This window comes from Agelaius phoeniceus, chromosome 10 (assembly GCF_051311805.1).
Source record: "Agelaius phoeniceus isolate bAgePho1 chromosome 10, bAgePho1.hap1, whole genome shotgun sequence".
In the NCBI taxonomy this organism is placed as follows: Eukaryota; Metazoa; Chordata; class Aves; order Passeriformes; family Icteridae; genus Agelaius; species Agelaius phoeniceus.
This window is the reverse complement of record NC_135274.1, coordinates 1,746,115-1,770,514: the sequence shown is the minus strand read 5'-3', so window position 1 is coordinate 1,770,514 and position 24,400 is coordinate 1,746,115. Positions and strand designations below refer to the sequence as shown.

At 42.2% G+C, this 24,400-nt stretch overlaps 1 protein-coding gene across 1 annotated transcript in view; it reads left to right on the top strand.

Annotated features, from left to right (window-relative positions):
- The first annotated feature begins 210 nt into the window (after positions 1 to 210).
- The window catches only part of HS6ST1 (heparan sulfate 6-O-sulfotransferase 1), a 193,506-nt gene continuing 169,316 nt past the window's right edge, over positions 211 to 24,400 (top strand). Inside the window, exon 1 of the mRNA XM_054639525.2 lies at positions 211 to 1,285. Within this exon, the coding sequence (XP_054495500.1) occupies positions 768 to 1,285 (518 nt within the window). The 5' untranslated portion in view covers positions 211 to 767. The remainder of the gene's footprint in view (positions 1,286 to 24,400) is intronic.

Here is a 24,400-nt window from a genome sequence, read left to right as displayed (position 1 = left end):
GGCACATAAAGAGCCGAGTGCTTCGGGCAGGCGCAGCCCACCCAGGTCCGCAGTGCTGGGGATTTCGGGTGCGGGGAGGGGTGCCCGGAGCGGGGCCGGGGAGCGGAGCGGGCTGGGGCTAGGGCTAGGGCTGGGGCTCGGGCGGGGCCGCCGCCGGTCGGAGCGTGGCCGCGGGCGCGGGGCGGCGCGGGCGGCGCTGTGCATGCCGGGCGGGGCGGCGCGGCCAGGAAGCGCTCGCTGCCGGCCCAGCCGAGCCGAGCTGAGAGGAGCCGAGCCGAGCCCGGGCGCAGCCGGCGGCGGGGGCGGGCACAGCCGCGCCGGTGCCGCGGGGGCTGGGGCACGGCGGAGGCAGCGCCGGAATGGGGGTGGCTTCCTGAAGCGCGGGGAAAGGAGGGCGGGCGAGAGGAGGCTGGTTCTTGCCTTTCGGTGCCTCTCCGCCCCCCTCCTGCCCCCCTCTCTGTCTCTGTCTCTCTGTCTCTCTCTCTCTCTCTCTCTCTCTCTCGCAAGTTTGCCGTTGTGCCGCGGCGCCTCCGGAGCGGCTGGCTGTGGGCTGCCCCTGCCCCGCTCCCGGCGCTGCCCGCGGCGGGGCGGGCGGGCACGGCGGCGAGCCGAGGCGACCCAGGCAGCGGCCCCGCCGCCCCCGGGGAAGGCTCTGCTCCGGGGAGCAGCGGGGGGAGGCGGCTGGCACAGACGCTGAAGCTCAGCCGCCCACCCCCCGGCAGCGCCGCAGTCTGCCCAGCGCCGGCAGCCCCGGGAGATGGTGACACATGAAGCGTGCGGGAAGGACCATGGTTGAGAGGACCAGCAAGTTCTTGCTGATCGTGGCCGTCTCGGTGTGCTTCATGCTTATCCTGTACCAGTACGTGGGGCCGGGGCTGAGCCTGGGTTCCCCCAGCGGCCGCTCCTACTCGGAGGAGCTGGACCTCTTTCCCACGCCGGACCCTCACTACGTGAAGAAGTATTACTTCCCCGTGCGGGAGCTGGAACGGGAGCTCGCGTTCGACATGAAGGGCGAGGACGTGATCGTCTTTCTGCACATCCAGAAGACCGGCGGCACAACCTTCGGCCGCCACCTGGTGCAGAACGTGCGGCTGGAGGTGCCGTGCGACTGCCGGCCCGGGCAGAAGAAGTGCACCTGCTACCGGCCCAACCGCAGGGAGACCTGGCTCTTCTCTCGCTTCTCCACGGGCTGGAGCTGCGGGCTGCATGCCGACTGGACCGAGCTCACCAACTGCGTGCCCGGGGTACTGGACCGCCGGGAGAGCGCCGCAGCCAAGACGCCCAGGTAGGCACCGGCCCTGGGCCGAGCCCTGCCCGCCGCGCTGCCGCCGCTCCGGCCGCCTCCGGCCGCCTCCTGCCCGGCCCTGCCCCTATCGAGCCCCCTGCCGTGCGCTGCCGGCGTGCTGTGCCTCAACCTGCCCTGAGCCTTTCCTCGGCTGCTTCACCTGTCCTCCCCTCCCGTCCTCCAGGCTGTGCCCTGCGCCTTCCTCCTGCAAATTTCCTGCTCTGCCTCCCACGCACCTCGCACGCTGCGCCCTCAAGCCTGTGGTCTGCTCCAGCAGCCTCTGTGCACCCTTTACCGAGAGCATCTTTGTGCTGGTTACTCTCTCTTTTAAACGTTTAGCCTTTACCTCAGACATCACTTGCCACCTTTTATGAACCCTTTATACCCCACCCTTAGTCTCAGGCTTGTCTTTGTAACCAGTTTTGCCCCGACCCTTTTCCTCCAGCTGAAATTGTTCTCCGGTGCAGCCGAGGAGAGGCACGCGAGCCCAGCAGTGCTCATGCTTCCCTCCTCGGTTTACTCCCCACAGTCTGCACACAGTTTTTTCCACATTGCAGAAAACACCCCTTAAACCCCCTTTTTATGTTCCTTGCTGTTGATCTCCATGGCAGACCTGAGTTGGGGAAAGCAGCTACCCTGTACTTGTTCCTTGAGTGTCCTTCCTATGTGCCCTAGGAGAGAGGGAGAGCCTTCCTAAAGCACCCTCGGTGCATCCGTGTGGAAGACCCGGTCTATTTCTGCCCTGTTAGCCCATCATTCCTCTGCCTTGGTCTCGTCATGAATTATAAGCTTATAAGAGGAATTTTCTATTTGAAGCACTGTAGTAAAGACAGTGGTGTATATGAAGATCTCCAAAAGATTGTGTTATTGTAGCTCAATATACTGCTGCCTTTCATTTTACAGACAGTTTTTAAAATTATCACTATTTTTAAAAATTATCACTATTTTAGGAACTATGCATGCTCCTCTGATGTATTAGTCGTTCTGCTACAACACTTTGTAATCTGTTTGCCTTAAAGTTTCATTCAAGATCTTATGCTAATATTTGCTTATGCCATATACTTTATTTACAGATGTGTTGTTAATATCATACATCATCCCTTTAATGAAAAGTGGCCATTAAGGAAGCACGTTTGGGCATCCTACCTATGCTTTCCCTGCGTTTTTTTAAAGCAGTTCTTAATGATATTTCTTCCCTTGGAGCTGTGTGCAATTGCTGGGGTTCTTTATTGTCTCTGTCATGATTGCTGCTGTTTTCAGGCCGTTTCAGTGTTAGTCATCCAAGTATGCTCAGACTGCTGTGTGCTGCCTGACCCAGCAAACTGAAGTATATAACCGAAGGGTTGAGGCTTTCCTGTGCTCTTTTATTAATAAGGTGTTTGAGAACACCTCAGAGTAAAATACCCTTTGCTGCTGAGATTTTTGTGAAGTGTGGTTAGGAAAAATGTGCAAAGTTCAAACCTGATTTAAAAAAAGAAACAAAAATTACTCGTTTTGTGAACCTTGGCACTTGCCTAGCAAACCATTAACCTTATATAAAGACCTGTGTGGGTTTGTGAATTGTCTCAGAGCCTTGTGTGCTTCCGTTCGCAGTTTTGTATGAAAATCTGTTACGTGTTCAGTATTCAACTTTATTCAGCAGCTGGATTTTTTGTACAGGTACTTGAGAAAAGGGCACGTCAGGTTGTGAGGTAGCAATTAAAATTCCTTACAGCAACTTGTAGGAAGTTGAGAATCAAAAGTCTGTTGCTTTATCTCACATGCTTGTAAATAAGATTTTCCTCGCCGTTTGCTTTGGGACATCAAGAACTGTATGCTTCTACATGCTTCTTAATTGTCTTGAATTTTGGATGTGCAGGAACAATCATTAGTCCTGTCCCATTCCCTCATGTCTCTGCAAATCAAGAAATGGTTGTGCCCAGTGTTGTTTCTTGACTTCCTTTATATCTGAGTTAAAACTTCTTTTCCAGTAGTTCAAGGACTTTGATGTGGAAACTTTAGATAATCTACGGTTTATCACCTTGGACTGTTAAATGAAACAAAATTTATGATCATTGTATCCTGGGGATAGCTTTAGTGCAGCCAGCTGCTGGCTATTTTTATAATACTGTCCTAAGATCTGTTGTACTGCAGTCCAGTTCAGTTGGCACCTTATCCAAAACGTGGTTTATTTCATGCCTAAGAAAGTTGCAAATAGGAGACAGGCAGTGCTTGTTTAAAATAAACATTTGATGGGTTTTCTTTGCTAAAATACAGATAGTCTTGTATTATGTCCATTACAGTAAGAGCAGTATCACTTTATTTGTCCATTGTGAGTGTTGGATCTCTTATGTTGAAATGGGACATGTTTTTAGGAAAGGTATATGCTTGAGAGGCTCCTGTTTTCTAATGGAACTGAACTATGAACATATCTCTCTCAAAGGAAACAGAAAAAGGAGCAGCAAACAACCATTTTCTCAGAGTCTAATGTTATCCCATCTGGATTTTGGAGTATAGTCTTCAAATTCAGCTTTTAAAGCTAATGTATTGGCTTCTGCATTTGCTGCTTATTACAGAGTTTAAAACCTTTGCTCTTCCAAATATATGTTTGTCCCCAAAAACAAAACAGCTGACTTGTGATTACAAATAAATCTGCCTTCTAGTGAATGCTGGAAAGCATGAAGGTCACTCAGTATTGCCCACACGCACAAATCATGAGGTTCAAGCTATTCCCTCTGTAAGGAATGCAGTTTTGTTGCTGCCCAGTGCCCTATTGCACTACATTCCATAACCTGGGCATGGAACATAAATTTGCAATGCAATTCAACTTCCTTCATTGTTCAGTTGTTCTGTGTCAGACTTAATGATTAGGAGCCCTAGATTGCCAAAGGCTGCATTTTTTTCTGTCTTTCTTTCTTTTTTCTGCATTGATGCAGTGTCAGGGATGGGTGTGTTAGGTCTAACGGGTGAGCACTCCAAAAAAGTGCTGGTTCTCACCCCCTTCCCACCCCCTCCTGGTGACTTGCCTGGTTTGTATTCAAAAGCCTTCTGGACTTGTTGAAGCAAATGTTATGTTTTATACACAGCCAGTGAAAGAAAGATTTATTTGTTTGGGGGTTGTAAAACTTGGGACTCCAAGGGGCTCTGAAGTTGGCTTTGCTTATCAGTTAAGTCACTTAGCTGCAGTTCTCTTCATGGCTTTAGTAGAGGGCAAATTCCAAGATTTGTGGAGTGGAGGCGTTATTATTCCTTGTGCTGTTGGGCATAAATAACAGTTGCAAAAGACTCTTTTTAAAAAGAAGCAAAATTAGGATGCGTGCCTTGAGTCACCATGCTGATATTTCTGCAAGCAGAAACTGTGAACTGCTCCCTCCAATTTGTTTCACTGAAAACTTCATAGATCAAATCTCTTCAGTTGATTCTGAAAAATTAAAAAAAGACAAACTCATTTCTTTAATTTGACTTCCAGAATTCGAAAAATCTGTGAACTGACCTACTAGTGCCTTGTTTGCTCCCAAAACAGGAGCACAGCCCTGGGTGTTCTGAACTTGTACTTGGAGGACACTTCATCAGTGAACTCGACTCTAATGTGCTGCAGAAGCAATAAAACAAATATATTACACCAAAGGAATTCTGTGTGTTTCCCCTCCTTCCTATTCCCAAAAAAAACTCCTGAACAAACCCCAGACAACCCAAGTTTTGTTGCTGTCCTGTTGGTTTCTGCTGCCTGGTGAAAACAAGAGCATCGGAGCTGGTGTTTTCCTGGAGCTGCATTATTCACATGGAAAGGATTCAAGGCACACAGCTCCTCTAAAACTGCATTTCTGGAAGCTCCCTGTTGCTGGGGAGAACCCATGGAGTGGAGTGTTGGTTGGGTATGGCTCGCCCAGCTCCTTTTTTAATTTATTATTTTTTTAATGAGCTGCCTCAAGAAATGAGCTTTGCCTTGGCTTTTTGTATGGGTTTCTGTGCTAGTCTGTCATAGGAGTTCGGTTTCTGAGTTCATCCGTGGACAAAAATAACTAAAGTGTGTGCATGCTTCTGATTTCAGTATTTTTTTCTCAAGGTTTCATATGAGTAGGAAGAAAAAAAAATTGTAATCCACAGACTTTTATGTAAGAAATGCATGGCAGGTCAGTAAAACCTGCTGTTATGCAAATCAATCTCTGATTAGCTATTTACAGCTTATGTTTTGGTTTGGTTTTTTTTTTTTTTTAAGAAACAATTAACAGGGCTCAGCAGTTTGTTAGTTTGATTTTTCTGAAGTGTGAACTTTCACAGCTTCCAACTACATATCTGTCCCATTGCAGGGATCTGTTCTTGATGAGGTTTTTATTATATATGTGCTTGTGAGCTGCAGAAACACATTGTCAAGAAACCAACTGTTTGAGAGTGAAAAGCCTTACCAAATCATTTTTATAATATTAGTACTTTTTAAAACTTGGGCTTGTCATTCTTTTAGGATCTGTGTGTGTTGGGAGTTGAGTCATACCTGTCTGCAGGGAGCAAGGGGCATTTTTCTCCACTCACCAGTTCAACTCAGACTTGTTTGTCATAAAGACCAGTGGAGAAATATCAATATAAAGCTATTTTCAGCAGCCTGGTTCATTTCTCAAACCTCTTACCACGTAGAATATTTTAAATCCTCCTAATCTGATAGGAAACCTTTTGCACCTGGCTGTGCTCACCCAAAAAGCCAGGCTGGTCTTTCACAGCCAAACAATTCTAAAGGGCCAAGTAGTTTTGTAGTGAAAATCTTTATATTTGACACAGTTACCAAAAAATTGGAATTTTTCAAATAGCTGCCTTAGGTTTGAAGTACTGTATTTATCTTAGCTTGAGACTTTTGGCTGGTATGTCAGGTTTAATTACTCTTACTGGGTTTTTGTTGCTGTTGTTGACAAAGCAAAAGGATGTATGTGTTTGTACTGACCTGATTTTTCAAAATGAGACATTTGGCTGTTTTTCATTACTCTTTAAACAAAAGTTGCATCATAACATAGTAATTTTGTTTTTCTTGCTTAGAAGTTTGCAAACACTCTTTGCCTAAACGTCAGATTTTGCCTTTTTTCTGGTTATCATTTCCTGTTCTCTAAATGAAAGTGTACAGTATTCGGAAGAAACCCTTGGATAATTTTTTCTGTTGTTTTTCTCATTTTTTCTTATTTGTTTTTTTTTTTTTTTTTTTTTTTTTTACAATTTTGAAATAATTACTTTAGAAGAGCTGGCTTGAATTTTATTAACAACTGAACTGGATGTTTTGCTAGATACTCCCATTATGAGGAGAGTCATTAAGGACTGGTCCTGCAGATGCACATGGGTTCCACCATGCTAACGCAGGCATTTTTTGGGGGTTAATTACTCAGCTATTAGAGTTTGTAACATTTTGTGTGACCCTTCTTGGCCGCAGCAATGCCAAGCCCGGTTTTCCGGGCTCTGCAGAAGGCTCCTGGTTTCTCAGTGTGAGATGGAGAACACTCATCAAGAAATAAAAACCCAGTATGATCTCCAGCAATGCCCTTGTGTCAGCTTTATGCTTCACAGGAAGAAATCTGTGATGGAAGGAATTTGGATTTCATTAGTGCTGTAGAAGCTTTAGGTAAAAAACAGCATGAAAAATTTGATGTTGCCTGGTGGAACAGCTGCAGAATTACCTGGTGTGACTGGGGAGGGGAGTGTGGTGAGGACTCTTCCCTGCAGGAGGCTGGGGTTGGATATCTTGAGTTGGATATGAGAACGTGAGCTGGACGAGGTCATGTTACCCCTGGAGAAAGCAGTGCTAGAGAGGATGAAGTTACAGCTGGAGATGATTGCAATGCTGCCCTCTCCCTGGGCCTCTGCTCCTTCTAGGAAGGAGCAGGAGATCAGCCTCCTCTGGTGGCCCCTTCCCTCCTTGATTTGTGGGGTTAGGCATCATGGGCTTGTCCAGCAGTCAAGCAGAAGCTTTTGGCTGCCCGTTGTAGAAATTGTGGAGGAGTCTCACCTGGGACCTGTTTACTGGAAAGTAATTCAGGATATGCAGGGCTGGAATTGTTTAAGAAAACTTCCTCATGAGTTCATTTCATAGGTGAGATTGATGTGCCTTACCTGAGTCATGTTTGTGCACCATGCCCACACTTCTGGCTGGCTCCAGAGTCCTTGGTGACTCCTTGCCAGGATGTTCCTACCCCAAATGTTACTCACAACAAGGAACAGGAGAGCTCCAGAAAAATCAAGATAAAGCTAATCAAGAGGGGTTGTGGCTATGCTCTTCTAGTGACTTTGACCCAGAAGCAAAGAGTAATGAGAGAACACACCTGATTTTAAATTTACTTAGAAACACCTGTCTAATCAAACCCCTGATATCCATTCAGAGTCTCCCTGCTATACATCCTGCTGTCTTGTAGAGATTATGCCTTTTGTAAATCTTGGGAAGTGGGAAAGCAGCATGGACAATTGCCTTCAGCCAGTCAGAGAACCAAAATCTCTGGTTTGTCTCTTTTATTTTAAACCTCCAATTATTTGGAAGCAATTTTATGAAATTTGTGGTAGTAATGCTTTAAATAGGTAATATTTTGTCAGTGAACGCTTGGGATTGTGCTTGCTTTAGAAAGCCAGAGTGACATAGTCTAACTCCACAAAGCTTGTTTATGCTTTTATTTCCACCAAGTACTAGAACAGAGAGGAATTTTCTGTTATTGACTGAAATTGTGCTTTGTCAAGCAAAGATGAAGCATTGTTGCAGTGTGTGCAGTTTATTTCCAATAAAGCATGGTCTTTAATTCCTAATATTCACAATTGTGATAGCTATCAAGTCAAGATTTTTTGATGAAATTTCACTTGATATGGACAGAAGGGAATGATATTTATACATCAGAAGCAAAGACCTTCATAAACTGAGATGTTACTGTGTTTGGAGAATAAACAAAGTACTACAGGAAGAACACGGAGCTGAAGTAGCCCATTAGAAATTTACTTGTTTTGCCAGTGATGGTTGACCTTAAAAGCAAACAAACAAGCAAAAAAACCCCCACCCTCTGCTTGTTGTAAAGGAATTGAAATAGAATGATGAGGAAATATACCCACTTGAGGCCACCGAGCTTCTGTAATCACTGTTTGATGTAGTTCTGTTCCCCCTTCTGTTTCCGTAACAGAGCACTCTGCAGGAAATGCAGGCTTGAGGATGTCTCTGAAGAGTCCTTTGGAGATGATTGTCACAAAGGCACAAAGAGCCTTTACCACCCCTGTGCTGTAGCAGTCAGGTCTGAGATGTGAGGAGGATGCTCCACAAAGTCCCCTGTGCTGCTGCCAAAAGAGGAGCCATTTCCCTGTGCATGTCTGCTGGAGCCTGGCATCTCTTGGGGGTGGGAAAAGGGTTTTCAGGAAAGGTCTACACAGGGAGAGCTCATCAGGTGAAAAACACAATAGGGTGTAGTTAAATTTCTACATTTAGTTAAATTTCTGCATTTATTAAATGGTGTCAGTCTGTGTCATTTCCATGCTTAGTAGTACAGAAGTACAAGACGCTATTCTGGATTGTGAGAAATGGATTTGTAAAGTCATAGTAGTACTGTGTAGGAAAAGCTAATAAGCTGAAAAACATTTATAAGGTATTGTAACCAAGGAATAAGTTAGCTTCTGATAGTATGGCTCTCCTTATAATGGGAGTATCTAGCAAACCATCTCTTATGTCTCACTCTTCATCGAGACAGATAATAGAATAAAATCTTTTAAAACACCTCTCAGTTACCCTGTCTCTATAAAAGCTAAGAAAACCAACATTGGATGTGTTTCATCCCTACAAACTGCTGAATAAGGCTAAGGATATGAGATATTCTAGGGCATCTCTTTTTCAGTGGTGTGTCCAGAAAGGGTTAAGAAGGTCCCCTTGTCCACCTTTAGCTGTAACCTGAACTTTTTAGCAGTACTAATTATATCGTAGCAGTTCTAATTATAGCATTCTTTCACCTGTGTATCTCAAAGCCTCTTAAAAATTTATAGTAAATAGCACCTGGTGTTATATTAATTTCAGACTTCAGGTCTGTGCCTTCATTTCAACCTAAAGACTCTTCAGGGGTCTGTCTTAAAGCAGGCTTTGGCCATAAATCTCAGATTTTCATGTTAGTGTTCAGAGTTTCCTGCTCAGTCACTTGGGGTCACTTTGGTTTCTTCACTTGGTGTTACTGCTTGGCTCTGTTTTTACCTTCCTTCCAGCCTTTTAGTGGTAAATTCTACACTGTAACTCACCTATGTTTTTCTAGAGGAAATATTTCAGAATTTCCTGCCAATTTAAACAAGAAAACAGTTATTTGCAATTAACTTTTTATGGTCTGACTCTGTGTTTTATTTCATAACGAATCTCCATCCTATTAAGCAGAGATTCTTTGATTACACCTCACTACAGATTGAAATACTGTGATCACTTCTATGGAGCTGTTCTACATGAGGGGGAAACCTCAGAGGTTCCTGAGCAGCCTTTACATTTTTCTTTTTAAAACAGACCAAATTTCGTTTTGCTTAATGTTAATCTTAAGTACTAACAAGGTGATTTGAGATTTTTCTGCCAAATAGAATCACTTAGAGTTTGAAAATGCATGGTGACTTCATGCTAATTTCAGATCTCTTGAAAGGGACCTTGCTTCTGGACAAGTGCTAAAGATTTTGAAAGTGCTGCTTCTTCCATATGTTGGAGTTACTCTACATGTTAGCCTTAGTTCTAGTGTTAATTATACACATATATAAGATACCTGATAACAGTGAAATATTCATCAACTTTTGGAAGATTTTGTGAAAATCATTGCACTGGTTTTTTTTTGGTTTTTTGGGTTTTTTTTTTTAATAGAAAAGTGTGGCTTGTATTTTTTCCTCTCAACTGTCTGAGAAAATTTAAACATCCAAGAAAATACTGTAAGAACAGAATCGACTTTTTTTGTTTAAACTAACAGCTCTTGCTGCCATGACCCTCTTGCTCTCAGTAAAGATTTCAGTTCGGATACCTGTGACCCTATATCAAAGCATCAGGATAAAAATCAATGCCTCACAGCTAAGACAAACAGCAGCAGCATGCTGACTCATCAATTTCCTGACAGGTTTTGCTTTCCTGCTGGAGATAGACAAAAGTACAAGCAGAACAGGAATCACTGAGTATAACCATAATCAGTTAACCATCCTTCTGTTAACATGGCTTAAATCACAAAAGGCAGGATTACCTTCTTCTGTACTCTGCCTCTTTCTTTTCTCTTGCCACCTGTGCCTTTTTTTAGGCTTTTGAAAGAGAAAAGACAGATGTGAAGTGTGTAGCTCTGCAAGGAGGAGGATGGAACAGATTTATTCTGGCTGCTGAAGGGAGTGCAGGAGGGGTCATTTAGATTAAACCCCCCATTATGGAGAATACTTCATCCACGGTGTACTGCACAGAAAAGAGATACACAAATGCAATATGACACAAAATGAACAATACTCACATGCTGAGATGTTTAAGGTATAAAAGGTACATTTCTTTTTGGACTTCAATATTTATAGAATTTTAAAAGTGATTATGAATTAAAAAATAAAATTGCTACTTCTCTAATTACACTAGTTAAACTAATAGTTCATCAATTCTCCTTTAAAAAGAAATACAAAACAATCATTATTTACATTAAAAATGCATAAAAAATTCCCTTACAAAAATGTAAACATTGAAAAGCTTAGAAAAACTTCAAAAGAACAGGGCGACAATATACAAATGCAAAAGGAGCACTTTCAGGTAAGGAAATGCCTTGGCATCTCCTCTGGGAGGGTAAAACTGGAACTTCTTGTTTTGAGCACCTGAGAGAAGATTCCCTCATTGGTTGTACTCCTCTGGCTGATGTTATTATTTGCACCATATCCAAAATAAATAATCTGAAGTATTTCTTTTCCCCACTGAAGTTTGCTTTGGTTTATTTGGCTGGGTTCACAAATGTGTTTAAAAATGACACCATCTTTCTGTGTGTGCATAACCTGACTCCAGTGGAGCCTCAGACCTGGCCAAAGGCAGTGTGGTGCGGTCCTGTATTTTTAACAACCAGATTGTGTTACACATATCATGTCTCTGGCTGCTGCTACCAGTGGCTTTGATTTTGAAATGTAATATTACACTGAATGCTAATGACTCAATATTGCCCTTCATTATTAAAGCCATTATTTGGGCCCAGCATTTAATCCTGCACTTTTTCTTGTACTTTGCAAATTGGCTTTTTCTGAGCAATGTGTTATTTCTTTATAATACCTGAGCAATTTTATTTTCCATTCCCTGAACTAATACTTTCTTTCAGGTTGCCATCATCTTGTACCTTGATTCCTTCAATCTATGTTTCTGAGCTTGATAAATTAAGTTTCTTTCCCTTTAGAGATCTCTTACTGCCTAACCCTTCTCACTCTCATAAGTTACCAGATTTTTCCTGCGGGGGGGCTCTTTTTGTTCTGATTTTTGAAGAGCCCCTTTTGTAATAGGGCAGAAAATTTTTCCCATACAAAATATAACTGTGCCAACATCAGAAACAACTGTTAATCAGTCAAATACAATGCAAATTCAATACACTTAAATTTTTTTGGTGAGATACTACTGTATTCTGACACTACTCAGAAGGGGTTGTTTTCATGACTTTGACTAAATTGGATGAAGCTGACACCTGTTTATGGAGGCAGTCATACATAGCAAACACATACCTTGTAGAAACTCCAAAGTAGCCAATTGCTATTTTCAGCCGTTCCACTTCACAGATCCCAGTTTTCAACCCTGACTCTTCAGAATTCACTCAGGCTCCAGGCAGACAGTGTGCCAGCAGTTTATATGAGCTTCATTTTCTGTTTTTAAGAAAAAATGACACTCCAAATATTGAAATGGTGACACAAAAATCACTGAATGATACATGAGTTGGAATTTTAAAAATAACCCTGTTGTTGACTGTTTCTATTAACACAGGGCTGGCTATAGGTGATCTCCTGTGTGTGATTTGGGGGTGCCAAGAAGGGACGGAAAAACAGCTGCCACAATTGTCTGAACTCTGGTTTGATTGTATGTCACGAGGACTAATGTGACTCCCACCAAAAAGGGATTTTCAGGGAGTTATTCAATGGCAGGAGGACCTGTAGTTAACTTTGGGTATAAAAGGAGCATCTGAGGTTTGCCATACAACAAAAAAAGAAGTAATAAGAGAATAAGAAGGAATCATAAATAACTCGTGTTGACTAGGATTTTCCAGTTGTAGATGGTTTGTTAGTTACCAATAAACCTTTTTTTAAAATAACTATAAAGTTCTTTGTGAAGACAGTTTCAATTTCTTGCCATTCTTTCCACCTTATTTCTTTGCTTTGAGATTTGCTGCCAAAACTGTGTGCAGTTCATTAAAGAAATAATATTGGACTACAGCATGCAAGAAAAATACTTGAAAAGTCTATTGTGAATCAATACATTTTGTGAGACAACTAGCTTAGAGAATTTTCAAGACATTTGTCCTCCCTCAATTCTAAAACATATTTAGTTTTTTTAGCTGCTACCTGCAAAGAATGTATTTTTATTATGATGTAGACAGCTCCTCAGAAGAATAATTTGGCAGTTCTGTGTAACTTTCCAACTTTTTTTCTTAGTGTTAGCTGCCTTGAGATGACTGAAGAGGTCATGGATTTGCCTTCAGCTATTCTGAAGTTTTGCCATGCTGTGGCATGCTGCTTGTAGCAGCTGCTCTTAACAGCAGTGCATGAAAAAGAGAGGTGTCTTTCCCTGAAAATGCAGACAAAAATCAAGATTAGTGCCTGGAAATGGATGAACTTGTGGTGGCTGTGATGCATAAGTTTTCCATCTTCCTTTGGGAAGGAATTTTGTTTGGAACTTTTGGGAAGCAGGTTCCTGTGTGATCAGCAGTGTGGTCTTCCTTGGACATCCCTTTCTCAGAAACATTGCTGAAGGTTTTTCTGCACTATGCTTAAGCCACAGCAGTTCTTATCTAGGTGTTAACCTGCCTAAGACAGCAGCTTCTGGGAAGAAATATTCCCCTAGTTGGCTGAAGTGTTTGCACAGTGCTGTAACAGAAGCTGTCAGCAGCAGCAATGCAATTGTTTTGTCTGAATGTTTGAAATGGGCTGATGGAAACAGTTGTGCTTAATAAGATTGCACTGGCTGGAAAGCAAACAGGAAATCATCCATCCCATTTCCATCCCAGCAGAAGGCCCAGCCAGGGCTGTGGAAGCTGGGCATTACAGAAGCTGGATGCTTGCCCAGGTTAATTTGTTCTTCAGGGAAGTGAGTAGAGACTGTTCTTAGCCTGGCTGTCTGTCCCAGCTTGCCCAGGCATGTCTGAGGTTTGTTTGACGATTCCAGGACTGGGTTCTGCACACTGTTTGCACAGCCAGCTCTCAGGTGCTGAGCTCTGAGGTGATCGTGCCTGTGAGGGGCTGCTGGGCATGTTGTGAGGTTTTGCGCTCACAAGTGCAGGTGTGTGGGGGAACCAGGCACTGCTCCCACCTCCTGTCCCCAGAGCTTTTCAGGGAATATCTCCCCTGTCACTGAGCCAGCAAAGTAAGCAGTACAACCAGCAAACTCCTTTTTTACACAAGGGAAGATTCTTGCCATACCTGTGAGTCTGTATTTGTGAACAGCCCAGGTATCATCCCTGAAAGGCAGCAGAGAACTATGCCTGATATTCATACTCAGGGGAACTGCTCCTTGCCATGTGACCTGAAGTACTTCAACAATGGTTATTTTTTATTGTCTGTTAACTGGGGTCACCTTGGAGATCTTTTGAAATATGTTGCCTGCATGAGTAATGGGAAAATGTTTGTATCCCAGTCTTGAAACCACAGGTATGAAAAGCCTTTACCTGGCAAAGCTGTATAAGGGCTGTTGTTCTTGAAGACAGTATTGACAGGATGTGAATGTGGACATACTCTGCTTCTTCAAATTCCTCTACAGTGTAAGTGGTAATCCATGTGCCATTCTGAATGGGATATTATTTGTACTTTTTATAAATGCAGAAACAGAGGCTCAGTTGTTCACCATGGGATGTGCCAGGACACCAAATCTATGATAATATGTGTTTGCTGAGTGCTCATCCATGTGCTTACAGCAGTGGATTGTGCCTTATCACAAGCTGTGTTGTACAGCATGATGGAATTTTGGGATCTGCTGAGGGCATGAGCTTGCATTGGACTGTGTAACCTGGTTACTGAGGTAACCATAAGATTTTCAGTCAGACACTAGGAGTAAAGATGTTCTAAATCAGTTTTCTAAACATCTTGAAACAAATGCAGAAGTAAATCTTCCTGGCCACAGTATGACTGCTTCCATTTGGAAATAACTTTCCCCTAAGGCTTTCAGTCAGAATGCCTTCTTGGGGAGAGCATTTTCTCCTTCTGCTCTAGCTGGTGTTGGAGGAGGATGACTTAGCACTAGAGGTGTATTTGGCCTGAAATGACAATATAAATCACAGTAGGAGGGGTGCAGCTGCAATTTGTAAAATGTGCTGGATGATCAGCAGTCTGTCCTGCCTGCTGCATGGATTGTGGTTAGCTGTGATGAAGCACTGCTTGTCAGGGTATCACTCAGCTGGAAACCTCACAGAAATTGAAGGATGGATTCTCTGAATGTTCTGGAGATGTGGGATGCTTGGTCTGCCAAATACTTCAGGCAGGATGAATTGACCCCTTTCGTAATTAGGATATTTCCTGATTCTTGTGAATTTCTGAAGTTATTTGAGGATTGTCATGAAAAGTCTGTTTTCTGGATTGAAGCCCAGCCAATCCCAAATCTGGAAATAACTGCTCATGAGAGCAAAAAGAACAGTTATATTTGTCAACTCTACTATTGTGGGTAAGTGAGATTTAGAGACTTGCCTAGTGCAGACAGGATCTGAGAAGAGTTTTCTCTTATGGAAATAAGTAGAATTACTTGCACACCAAGGAATTTATGTGGCCCTTCACTCCTTTTCATGGGAATCTGCACTCCTGTTGGGATGTTTGTGAAAGTTTAAACTAAACCAAGTTAAAATAAATGCATTAAACTAAAGCTGGATGCTCTATCTATATGAACCATGACATGCTGAATTATTCTGAAAATCACCATGTAGTAGGTGCAAAAACACCCAAAACGGTATAGACAGGAAGCAGTGCTGGCAAATTCCAAAAGTGTCAAGTTATAAAGTTCTTGGATGCTTCAGGATTTACTGCTGGAATATTCCTGTCTTGAGAAAAACTCTTTTTCATGTGAAGTGGTCTCTCTGGGGTCAGTGAGGGGAGAATATGTGGAGGAAACCACTGGGCGTTAACAGCTTCCCACAGGATAAAGCACAAACAGTCCTTCCTTCCAAACATCCAGTTACTGGGTGTGAGCAGGAACTCAGAACCTTATTCTTAATTAAGAATACTGGCCTCTTGCTCCAGAAAAATAGTTAAGCAGTTGTTTATAGCACTGAGGGAGCTCAGAGGAGGAGCTGGTTATACTGATTCATTCTGGTTATTGGCTTTTCTTCCCCCTTCCTAGTTCTAAGTCATTTAACTGGGACTAACAGCTAAAGCTGGTACTATCCTGCACGTCACATAATCCTTTCTTATTTTCTATTCTGCTTGATGATGCAAGTTGAAACAAAAAACAAAGGCCTGGTTGTTTAAACTCTGTAAAAAAGTTCATGTGCTTCTAAGCCTGGCTTTTAAATCACACCTCCATGCCCGTATGGAAAAGCTACAGGCAAGTTTTGAGCAGTTCATTCTTCACTCTGTTCTGCACACAGCTGATGGCATCACAAGAGGGGCAGGAGGAGAACTGGCATGCAGATGGTTTTTTAAGTGCTCTGGTTAGAGATGGTGCTGGGACCAGAGCTTTGAGGTCAGGTAAGGAGATACCTGGAGCTGTCACCCCAGGGTCACAGGATCAATGCTGAATGTGCTAAAAGCTCACATCCTCCTGGGCAGTATTTTCAGAGCTGCTCTTGGGTAGCAGATGTTCTCTCTAAAATGTGACTGTCCATATGGCACCAGGCACATAAATAGGGCAGACCCCTATTTCTTTTGAAGCCTTACGTGAGCTAGAAGATAGCTCAAGATAAGATAGCTCAAGCTTAAGATTCTATCTTAAGATAGAATGAAATGGAGGAACTGAGCTATGCAAGTGGTTAAGTCATTTGTGATGTTCTAACACTTCCACTGATGATTTCTGCCTTCCCCAGGTAGCTTCTGTGGCATGCCAGAATGCTCCTCTGCTCTTTGGAAATAGAGGAGTGGTGGTAGAATGCAACACAGGTACAGAGGTGTCACTGCTCTTGAAGCACGTTTGGATACTGCTGTGTGTCCAAACTGTGATCCTGACATCCCTGAATCACCTCACTGCACTTCTGTGATTCAAGGACCATCCAAACTTACATCCAAGGGCTCCTTGGACACAAGGACCAAAAATGTTCCACTTATTCAAGTTAGAAAAGTTGTTTCAAAGGCTACAATGTGGAATATAGGAGAAACCTGGCCTTTAAAATGAGAATTTTGGAGATAGTCACAGTGGCCATCACCTCAGTACCTGGGGCGGGTACTGGGTGTTCTTGTTCTTCCTTTCATTTTAATGGCACTGTAAGAGCTCTGAAGAAGTTTTTATAAAGACAGTGAGTTGTAAGCCGGCCCAGGAGACAGGAGCAGTTTTCCCACATGTGTTTGAAGGCAGAAAGAGACACAGTGTTAGTACCAGAAATAAACATGGATCTGGGCTTTAAATATGGAGTTCAGCTTTCTCAGCATTTGTGTAGTTCAGTAGTTTTGATTCTTCCTTTAGCTTATCAGAGTTCTTTTTGCTTGGCAGAAGGGAAGTGTCTCAAGAAGGAGCTGTTTGGGATATTGCTCCATCCTCTGTGCATTAACTCTTTTTCCCACACAGGAGCAATTACAATTTTTCAATTTTTTTGTCTTTCTTTTTGCCATTTGATGGCACCATCCCTTACCTCTTTATGTCTGTTCCCCTACATGAGGAAAAAAAAAGAACTGTAGATGTGGGGGGATAGAATGTAAGACGATAAAGATAGTGCAGAAGGTAATCTCACCCCTGAGGAGTTGCAGCTGTACTTATTAGCAAAGATTAGGAACAGGCCTGCCCTTAACAGGCCACAGCTGTGTCCAATGAGGATGAGTGCTATAGAAAGGGGGTTAGCTGGGTGAGGAGAGTGTTAGACTTTGTTGGCTGTGCTGTGAGATGGAAGGAGTCGGTGCTGTAAGGAGCTGCCCATGAGAAGTCACTGAGACTGTACGGGAGCTTTGCAGTAAGATGACAGCATGTAGATGCTAGCACTTACTAACTCTCAATCTGAGAAAGCTAGAATTCATTCTGAAAGCCACAGAATTAAGTGAACCTGTTACAGGATTCTGAGCCACTTCTGAAAAAAGGCTGAATTTAGTTTCAACACTTTAGTAATGAAATTCAATCATGAGTAGCAGTCTCAGGAGAGGTGCACTAACTAAAGGTCTTCATTTGCAGCTGTCACCTGAGAGCTCTTGTGGCAGTGGGAGAGCTCAGGGCCGAAAATGGGGATAAGGTGTCACACTGAAGATGTTTTTGTGTTATTGCTCTAACCTGTAGTGGACTAAAAAGGACTCATGTCTGACAGAAAGAAGGACTGGGCTGTCCATGCAGACTTGTGGCTCAGCACAGTTGGTTTCAGTGGCAACAAGACAGAGTCTTTGGTGCTATTAATCCTCTTCTGGCCTTGCATGGCAGCACTGCTTGGGTTTATGTGCTGTATCCAGTGCCTCTTGCTAGAAAAGGAAGGCATCAAGACCCTGGAAGGTGCTTTAGTTCACTGGCCAACAATCTCCATTTGCCTTCAAGCCTTTTCTGGCATCATCCTTTCTGCCATGCCTCCAGTGAGAGTGTAGTTATTCAATTAATTTATAGGGTGCAGCCTCAGCCAGGTTGTTTTTTAGTTTGGAGTAGCCCACATCCAACTTGTGGTGTCCACAAGCAGAGATATGTGGGAGGTTTAGGTTTTGGGAAGATTTGGCAGGTACCATGCACATGCCAGAGGTTCTGCAAAAGCAGGTTTGGATCAATGGCTTTGAGGACAAGCATTGCCACTGCTTGATCTTTGAGAGTTGCTGTGTCTGAGCAGACTGCTGCCCAATTTCTAAGTTTTTCAGCCCTGTGATTTTTATGGTATACAGGCAAAAGGTGTGATGTGATTAGCTTCAGCAGCTCTTGCACGTCTATACCTGTGCAGTAAGTCTTTGGCAAGAAGCAACAAAGGTGTCTGTCAGAATTTAGGAGTTTAGTTTTCTGTCAATTGTCAAAAATTCTGTCATTGGATTTTTGACTAAAGGAAGAGATAGTGATGCCCTCAATAGCAAGAAGGATTCCTGCTTTTTTTTTTTTTTTTTTTTTTTTTTTTTTTTTTTTTTTTAAATCTGAGAAATATAAAGGGATGGAATACAAGAGCATGGTTTATTCTTTTCTTTTGTTTTCCCCTCCTTCAGGGAACAGATGTTGGAGTTAAGCTTGGTCATTCCAACACTTGCCTTAAGCAGCAGCATCACTGAAAACAAATTAAAATAAGAGAATGAAAAGTTGTATGCTGTGCCACAAAGCACATATGAATGTGGACTTGCATTTCTGAATTTTGGCAGGAAGCGAGGTGGGAAATGCTTTATTAGAAACCTTGACTCTATAATGTCACAATTTAATTGTGTTGGCAAGGTGCTTGAGCTTCCATCATGTGTGGACATCTGTGGGGTTTGCCTGTTGTTGTCTCATGCCCTGCACACCGATGTTTTAAGAGAACAGTGTTTGCTGAATGGGAGCAGGGAGGTGGAAGCTAAATAGGGAACATTTTCAACTCCAGCAGAGTCTACTCTGGCGTGCAGCATGCTGCCTTTTCCACAGGGATTTGCGTGTTCTGTGGAGTGTACCCCTGTTATCTCTGTGGATATGTGTAATCATGTGGTTCTGAAGATTTTCCACGTGCTCTCCTCTAAGCCCAGCTCAAACTCATGCAGAAGGCATCACCAGTGCTGTGAGAAAGCTCTTGAGGTTCTGCTGAGCTCCCTTCCCATGCTAGCTGTCCTTCAGAGCTACCTCAAATTAAATTGGCAGTAACCTCAGAACTTCTGAGTGTCTGTTGTATTTGCAGGGTGCCCCGTGGCAGGAAGGAATGATGAATCTGACTTCATGTTCTCAGAAGGCTAATTTATTATTTTATTATACTATATTATATAAAAGACTACTAAACTATACTAAAGAATACAGAAAGGATACTTACAGAATGCTATAAAGATAATAATAATAACTCCTGACTCCTTCCAGAGTCTCAACACAGCTTGGCACTGATTGGCCATTGAGTAAAACCAATTCACATGAAACCAATCAAACAACCACCTGTTGGATAAACAATCTCCAAACACATTCCAAAGCAGCAAAACACAGGAGAAGCAAATGAGATAAGATTGTTTTCCTTTTTCTCTGGGGCTTCTCAGCTTCCCAGAACCAAAATCCTGGACAAAGAGATTTTTTAGAAGATACGACAGTGGCAAGTGTCCTCATGACTACTCTGTATGAGCATTTCTTTCTGTTAAGAAGTGCCAGACCTGGGATTGAGTTTGGTAAGGACAATTTGAACCCTGCAGGCAAACAGGACGGATACACCCGCCGAGCTCAGCAGAAACCTCTTATGGTGCCAGATCCCCTGGTTTCACACTTGTCACAGCTCAGAGCTGAGCCTTCCTTCCTGTCTTCTCTTGAAGGTTGTTCCTCTCCTTACCTGTGTTACAAAATTTCAGGTTTCAGTACTGCTGTCCTACTTGTAAACATTTCTCCTGCTGCTGGTTGTAGCTTCACTCTCAAAAATGCCGTTCTGCAAGACTGGAGGGGCATTGCTCCAGCACCAGGAAGGATAATGTCACTCCTGGTTTTTCTCACTATTTCAACTCTCAATATTTGATACTTATTTTGAAGATAACTTTCATTTTTTGCAAACCTGGCCAACCAGCACTGGTGGCTGAGGAGCTGCTCCCCTCACAAGTGTTGTACTGAGATGTGGTTTGTGAGAATTGCAAAACCATTTGGCTGGCACCTGCCAAGCCACTAATTTTTCCAAAGCTGTGCCTAATAAAGTATTTTATGACATCCAGAAATCAATACAAGTATACAGTAAAAATCTACTATGCTTATTTCTTAATGGTAAAACATGCACATATTCTATGCATACATATATATAAAATTGTTTTTTAACGGGAAATGAGCAGCTTCCTCATCTTTTGTAGTGTGTTACAGATGTTCACTGACAGAGGCTCAGACAGATCTTTAATCTTAGAGGGATTAAGTTTGGTGTTATCTCTTTCTGAAACTTTGCATTTAATATTAAAATATAATGTGTTTCATCTTGGTTTCTTAAGAAGTACGCAAATCTAATTTTTAAAAAGAAACTGGTAGAGCTCAGAAGTACCATTTTATAATGGCAATAAAGCAAAGAATTCTTGAAAATAACCTTAAGCAGGGCTATTGCTTACTGGCCCTTTTTTCAATATAATAATTAGGAACAGTGGGCTAAAATTCTCTTGAATTTCTTGTGTGCTTACTTTTCTGAGCATCCTGAACTATCTGCAGTTTGAAAACAGATGCATGCATTAGTGGTGTGTTGCAAGGAACAATTTGATTTGTATTTTTCCTACATTTTCCTTGCTGTTCATAGAATATAATTAAATATGCTCTTTAACTTGGTGATGGTGTTTTTCAGCAGTATTACTACTGAGAATAGGTTTAGACTTAGACCACTAAAATCACAGTAAACTCAGATATTTTTTTCTTGCCTTGAAAAACCTGCTGAGCATCTCAGAGGGCCAAGCCCTTAATAACTGAATATTCCAGATACATTGGTCTTTTTTTTTCCTTCTTTATCCTCGCCTTAATTTCCTCTTCATTTTTGCAATCTGAAGTTGCCATTTCTTATTTTCTGGTATATTTTGTCATTAAAGTTTACACATGAAAGCATAAATTACTTATTTTTCTTTAGAATACTCAGAAGGGAACAGGACCAGTGTCTTTGCTGTTAACCCTTGAGGTTTTTGGCAGGTGCTCTCTAGGCAGTGAGCCATGCTGATAGGAAGGACTGTCACCTGTGAAATGCCAGGGGAAGGAACTCACAGGTGGTTCTTCCTTGCCTGCTGCATCTTCCCTACAGGACTTTGTTCTTAAGACATTTGATTTTTCTTTAGCAAAAGCATCGATGAGAAAAATGCTTTCTGGCTTTTTCATTTGAGTTCCCAGACTGCTGGGGAAGATGGGAAGAGGAGAGGTAGGCATTATTGCTGCTTTATAATTAGGTCCGTAACTTCAGTTTGTACCTAAAGGGTTTGAGCTTTAGCTGAGTCAGTGGTGGATTTGCAAAGGCAATTTTATTTTATTTTGCTTCATTTTGTTGTCCTGACGGATACATTAGCTGCTAAGGAGAGAAAAGCACTTTGAAATGAAGCTGCTGTGCATTTCAGTGATCTTGGCCCTGTATGTCTCTATCAAAGTCTTTATGCTTGATGTTGTTGAATGTTTTGGTTTTTTTCAAAGATCTGATTTTTGGGTGGATTCTTACAGTTCGGCAATGGTCAATGTAAGGCAGTGAGTACAGACTGAACTGGGACTGTCCTTTTGCAATAAGAGTTTTGAGAATTAAATATGAAATGAGTTGGAGTAAAAAGTGGGAGGATGAGCAGAGAAAATAGAACCATTAAAAGCAGGTGTTTTACAGCTCACCCCCAAAAAATGGCATTTCTCCATCTGTCCTGGCAGCTGCTGTGCCCTTTTACCCCTGTGTACCTGTGGGCACTGGGGAACTCTTTGCACTGAAGGGAAGTCACCTAGGAACTCTAAAGCAAATTATTTTAAAGGAATAGATGAAGAGTGTGTGTACTGATCAGGTGAGGACATTTCTATCCATGGTTATTTCTAAGGGAGGTGGGAGAAAAGGAAGTTTGCAAGGGAGATGTTCTTTATTTCCCTCTGATTCACCACCTAAAAAACCTGCAAAATGTGAGTGTGCCTTATAACTGCACTGGGAAGGAAAGGCTCAGTGATTCATTTTGTTTGTTTTAATTGAAGAGTCACTAGAAAAACAACTTATTATCTTAATAAGCCTGTTCAATGTTGTATAGTAAAACCTTTTACAACTACCATTATGTTTCCTCATCCCAGAGGTATAAAACCTATTTTTTTGCATCTGTGAAGCATTGGCAATCACCCTTTCATGGATTTTCAGGTTGGTATATGAAAAATAAGAAGCATTTAATAATTCTTGCTAAATATATTTTTGTGTTAATATGTTGAAAATGTGATGTCTGCAGTTTGAATTGCATTAGCAATTGTGTGTCCAGGATGACAGGTCAGGTGTGCGGGGAGAAGGCAGAGAAGCAGGGTAGTTTGAAGGCTTTGGAGGTTTTATTTCATCAGAAAGAAATCCCATTGTTATTTTGTTGTCTGTGTCCTTTTCTGTGCTGACAGCATGTGTAGAGGAAGTGGAAATTTCATGTTTGGCTTTCCTCACTTTTCAGTCCCAGACTGTTGAGTCAGCTTCCTTTCAAAGCCTCTGATGGCATGAGAAGCTGTGTGATATAATTGCTGCTGCTTGGGTGGGTGTTTTAAAGGCATTCTGCTGTAGGTTATTGCTCCAGTGCAGGGTGGTTTGTATGGTTCAATTTGTTAGATTTTTGAAGTGATTTTTGAGTGGATTTTTTTAGCTGGATCACTGCATGTAAGGTATGAGCAGAAGTAAATGATGATATATTTGGGGTCAGAACTCAAGTAGGGGATAGAGCTCTGTGTTAGATGTGGATTCTTTAATGAAAAATGAGGTCTAAAATTAAATCACCTAACAAGAAATACGAAGCTGAAATAATGTGCAGACAGCTGAAAAGCACAAGAAGATCTTTTCTTTCTGGCAGTTATTTTGAAATGAAATAAAAGACTTGGTGTGATTTAGTGGCAGGTCAACACAGAATATAGTATTATTGCGATTGTCAGTACCTTTTCAAAGGTGTTGGTGTTTTTCAGAACTCCTGCCTGTGAAGGGTTGGATTTTTGGTAGTTGTATTAGACTGCCATGAGGTATATTACTACAGCACAGTAATTTCCAGTTGTTCTTGCAGCAACAGCTGTTCTATATAAAGGTTTCAGATTAAAGATGGGGGAATAGAATAGTTATATAAATATACTCTGCTTCTGTTCCTGCAGAAAAAAACAAACTATAGTGGAGACTCATAAATCAAAGGAAAAGGGAGCATGCCTTGTGTATGTTAAGTCAGTTATGTGGCCTGAGCTTGTCAGTCAAACATAATGAAATTCATATTTCTGCTGAAATTACTGTTTTCCGCCTCAGAAAGAAACACAGAAGATCTCACAAGTTCATGAAATGCCATGAGTTATAAATATATGGGAATTCTGTGCCTGCAAAAAAAATGTACCGAGGCAGTACAGACTAAAGTTAATAACATTCTTTTAATGCAAGGGGAATAGCATCATGGAACCTGGCAGACACAAGCATGGTGTTTTTCTGACATTTGGTGTGCCACACAGTAATAATCCAGGTGTGAGAGAGAATCACAATGGCATGGGAGGAGATGTATTGTTGTTTTGGCATGTCATGAAGATAAAAAAGGATTGCTGCCAATTTTGGTGAAAGGAAGGGACAGTTCTTTGTAGTCTTTTTGTTTTCTTGGGGGGTGAAAAATGAAAAGCAAAACTTGGTGGGATGAGAGGGTGATGAAGCACAGTAACAATGGTTGAAACTTGCTACTAAAACACCTCTCTGCCAAGTTATTAATACGGACAGCTACTCTAATAAAAAAATGATTGTGTGATTCCTGAGGTGATGAAAGATACCTTTGTTGATTTAGCCAAACTGCTAACAATACACACTTGGTGTGTTATTTTTCTTGTTACCTTCAGCAGATGATGTTAAGCCAGTTTGTAGACATGAGCTGGTAGACATGTCTGAGCAGGAAAATGTGCATTTTTGCTGTGTTACTCAGCATTATAACAGTTTGCCAAGACTCAGCCACATTTATATCAGTTTTTCATTTGTGGAATTTTTTTTCTGACTGACCAAAAATAGGTGCCCTTTGTGCCCATAAGTGTTTTGTGGCCTTAAAAACACTTGTAACAAACATTGGCACTTGGCACACATGAGG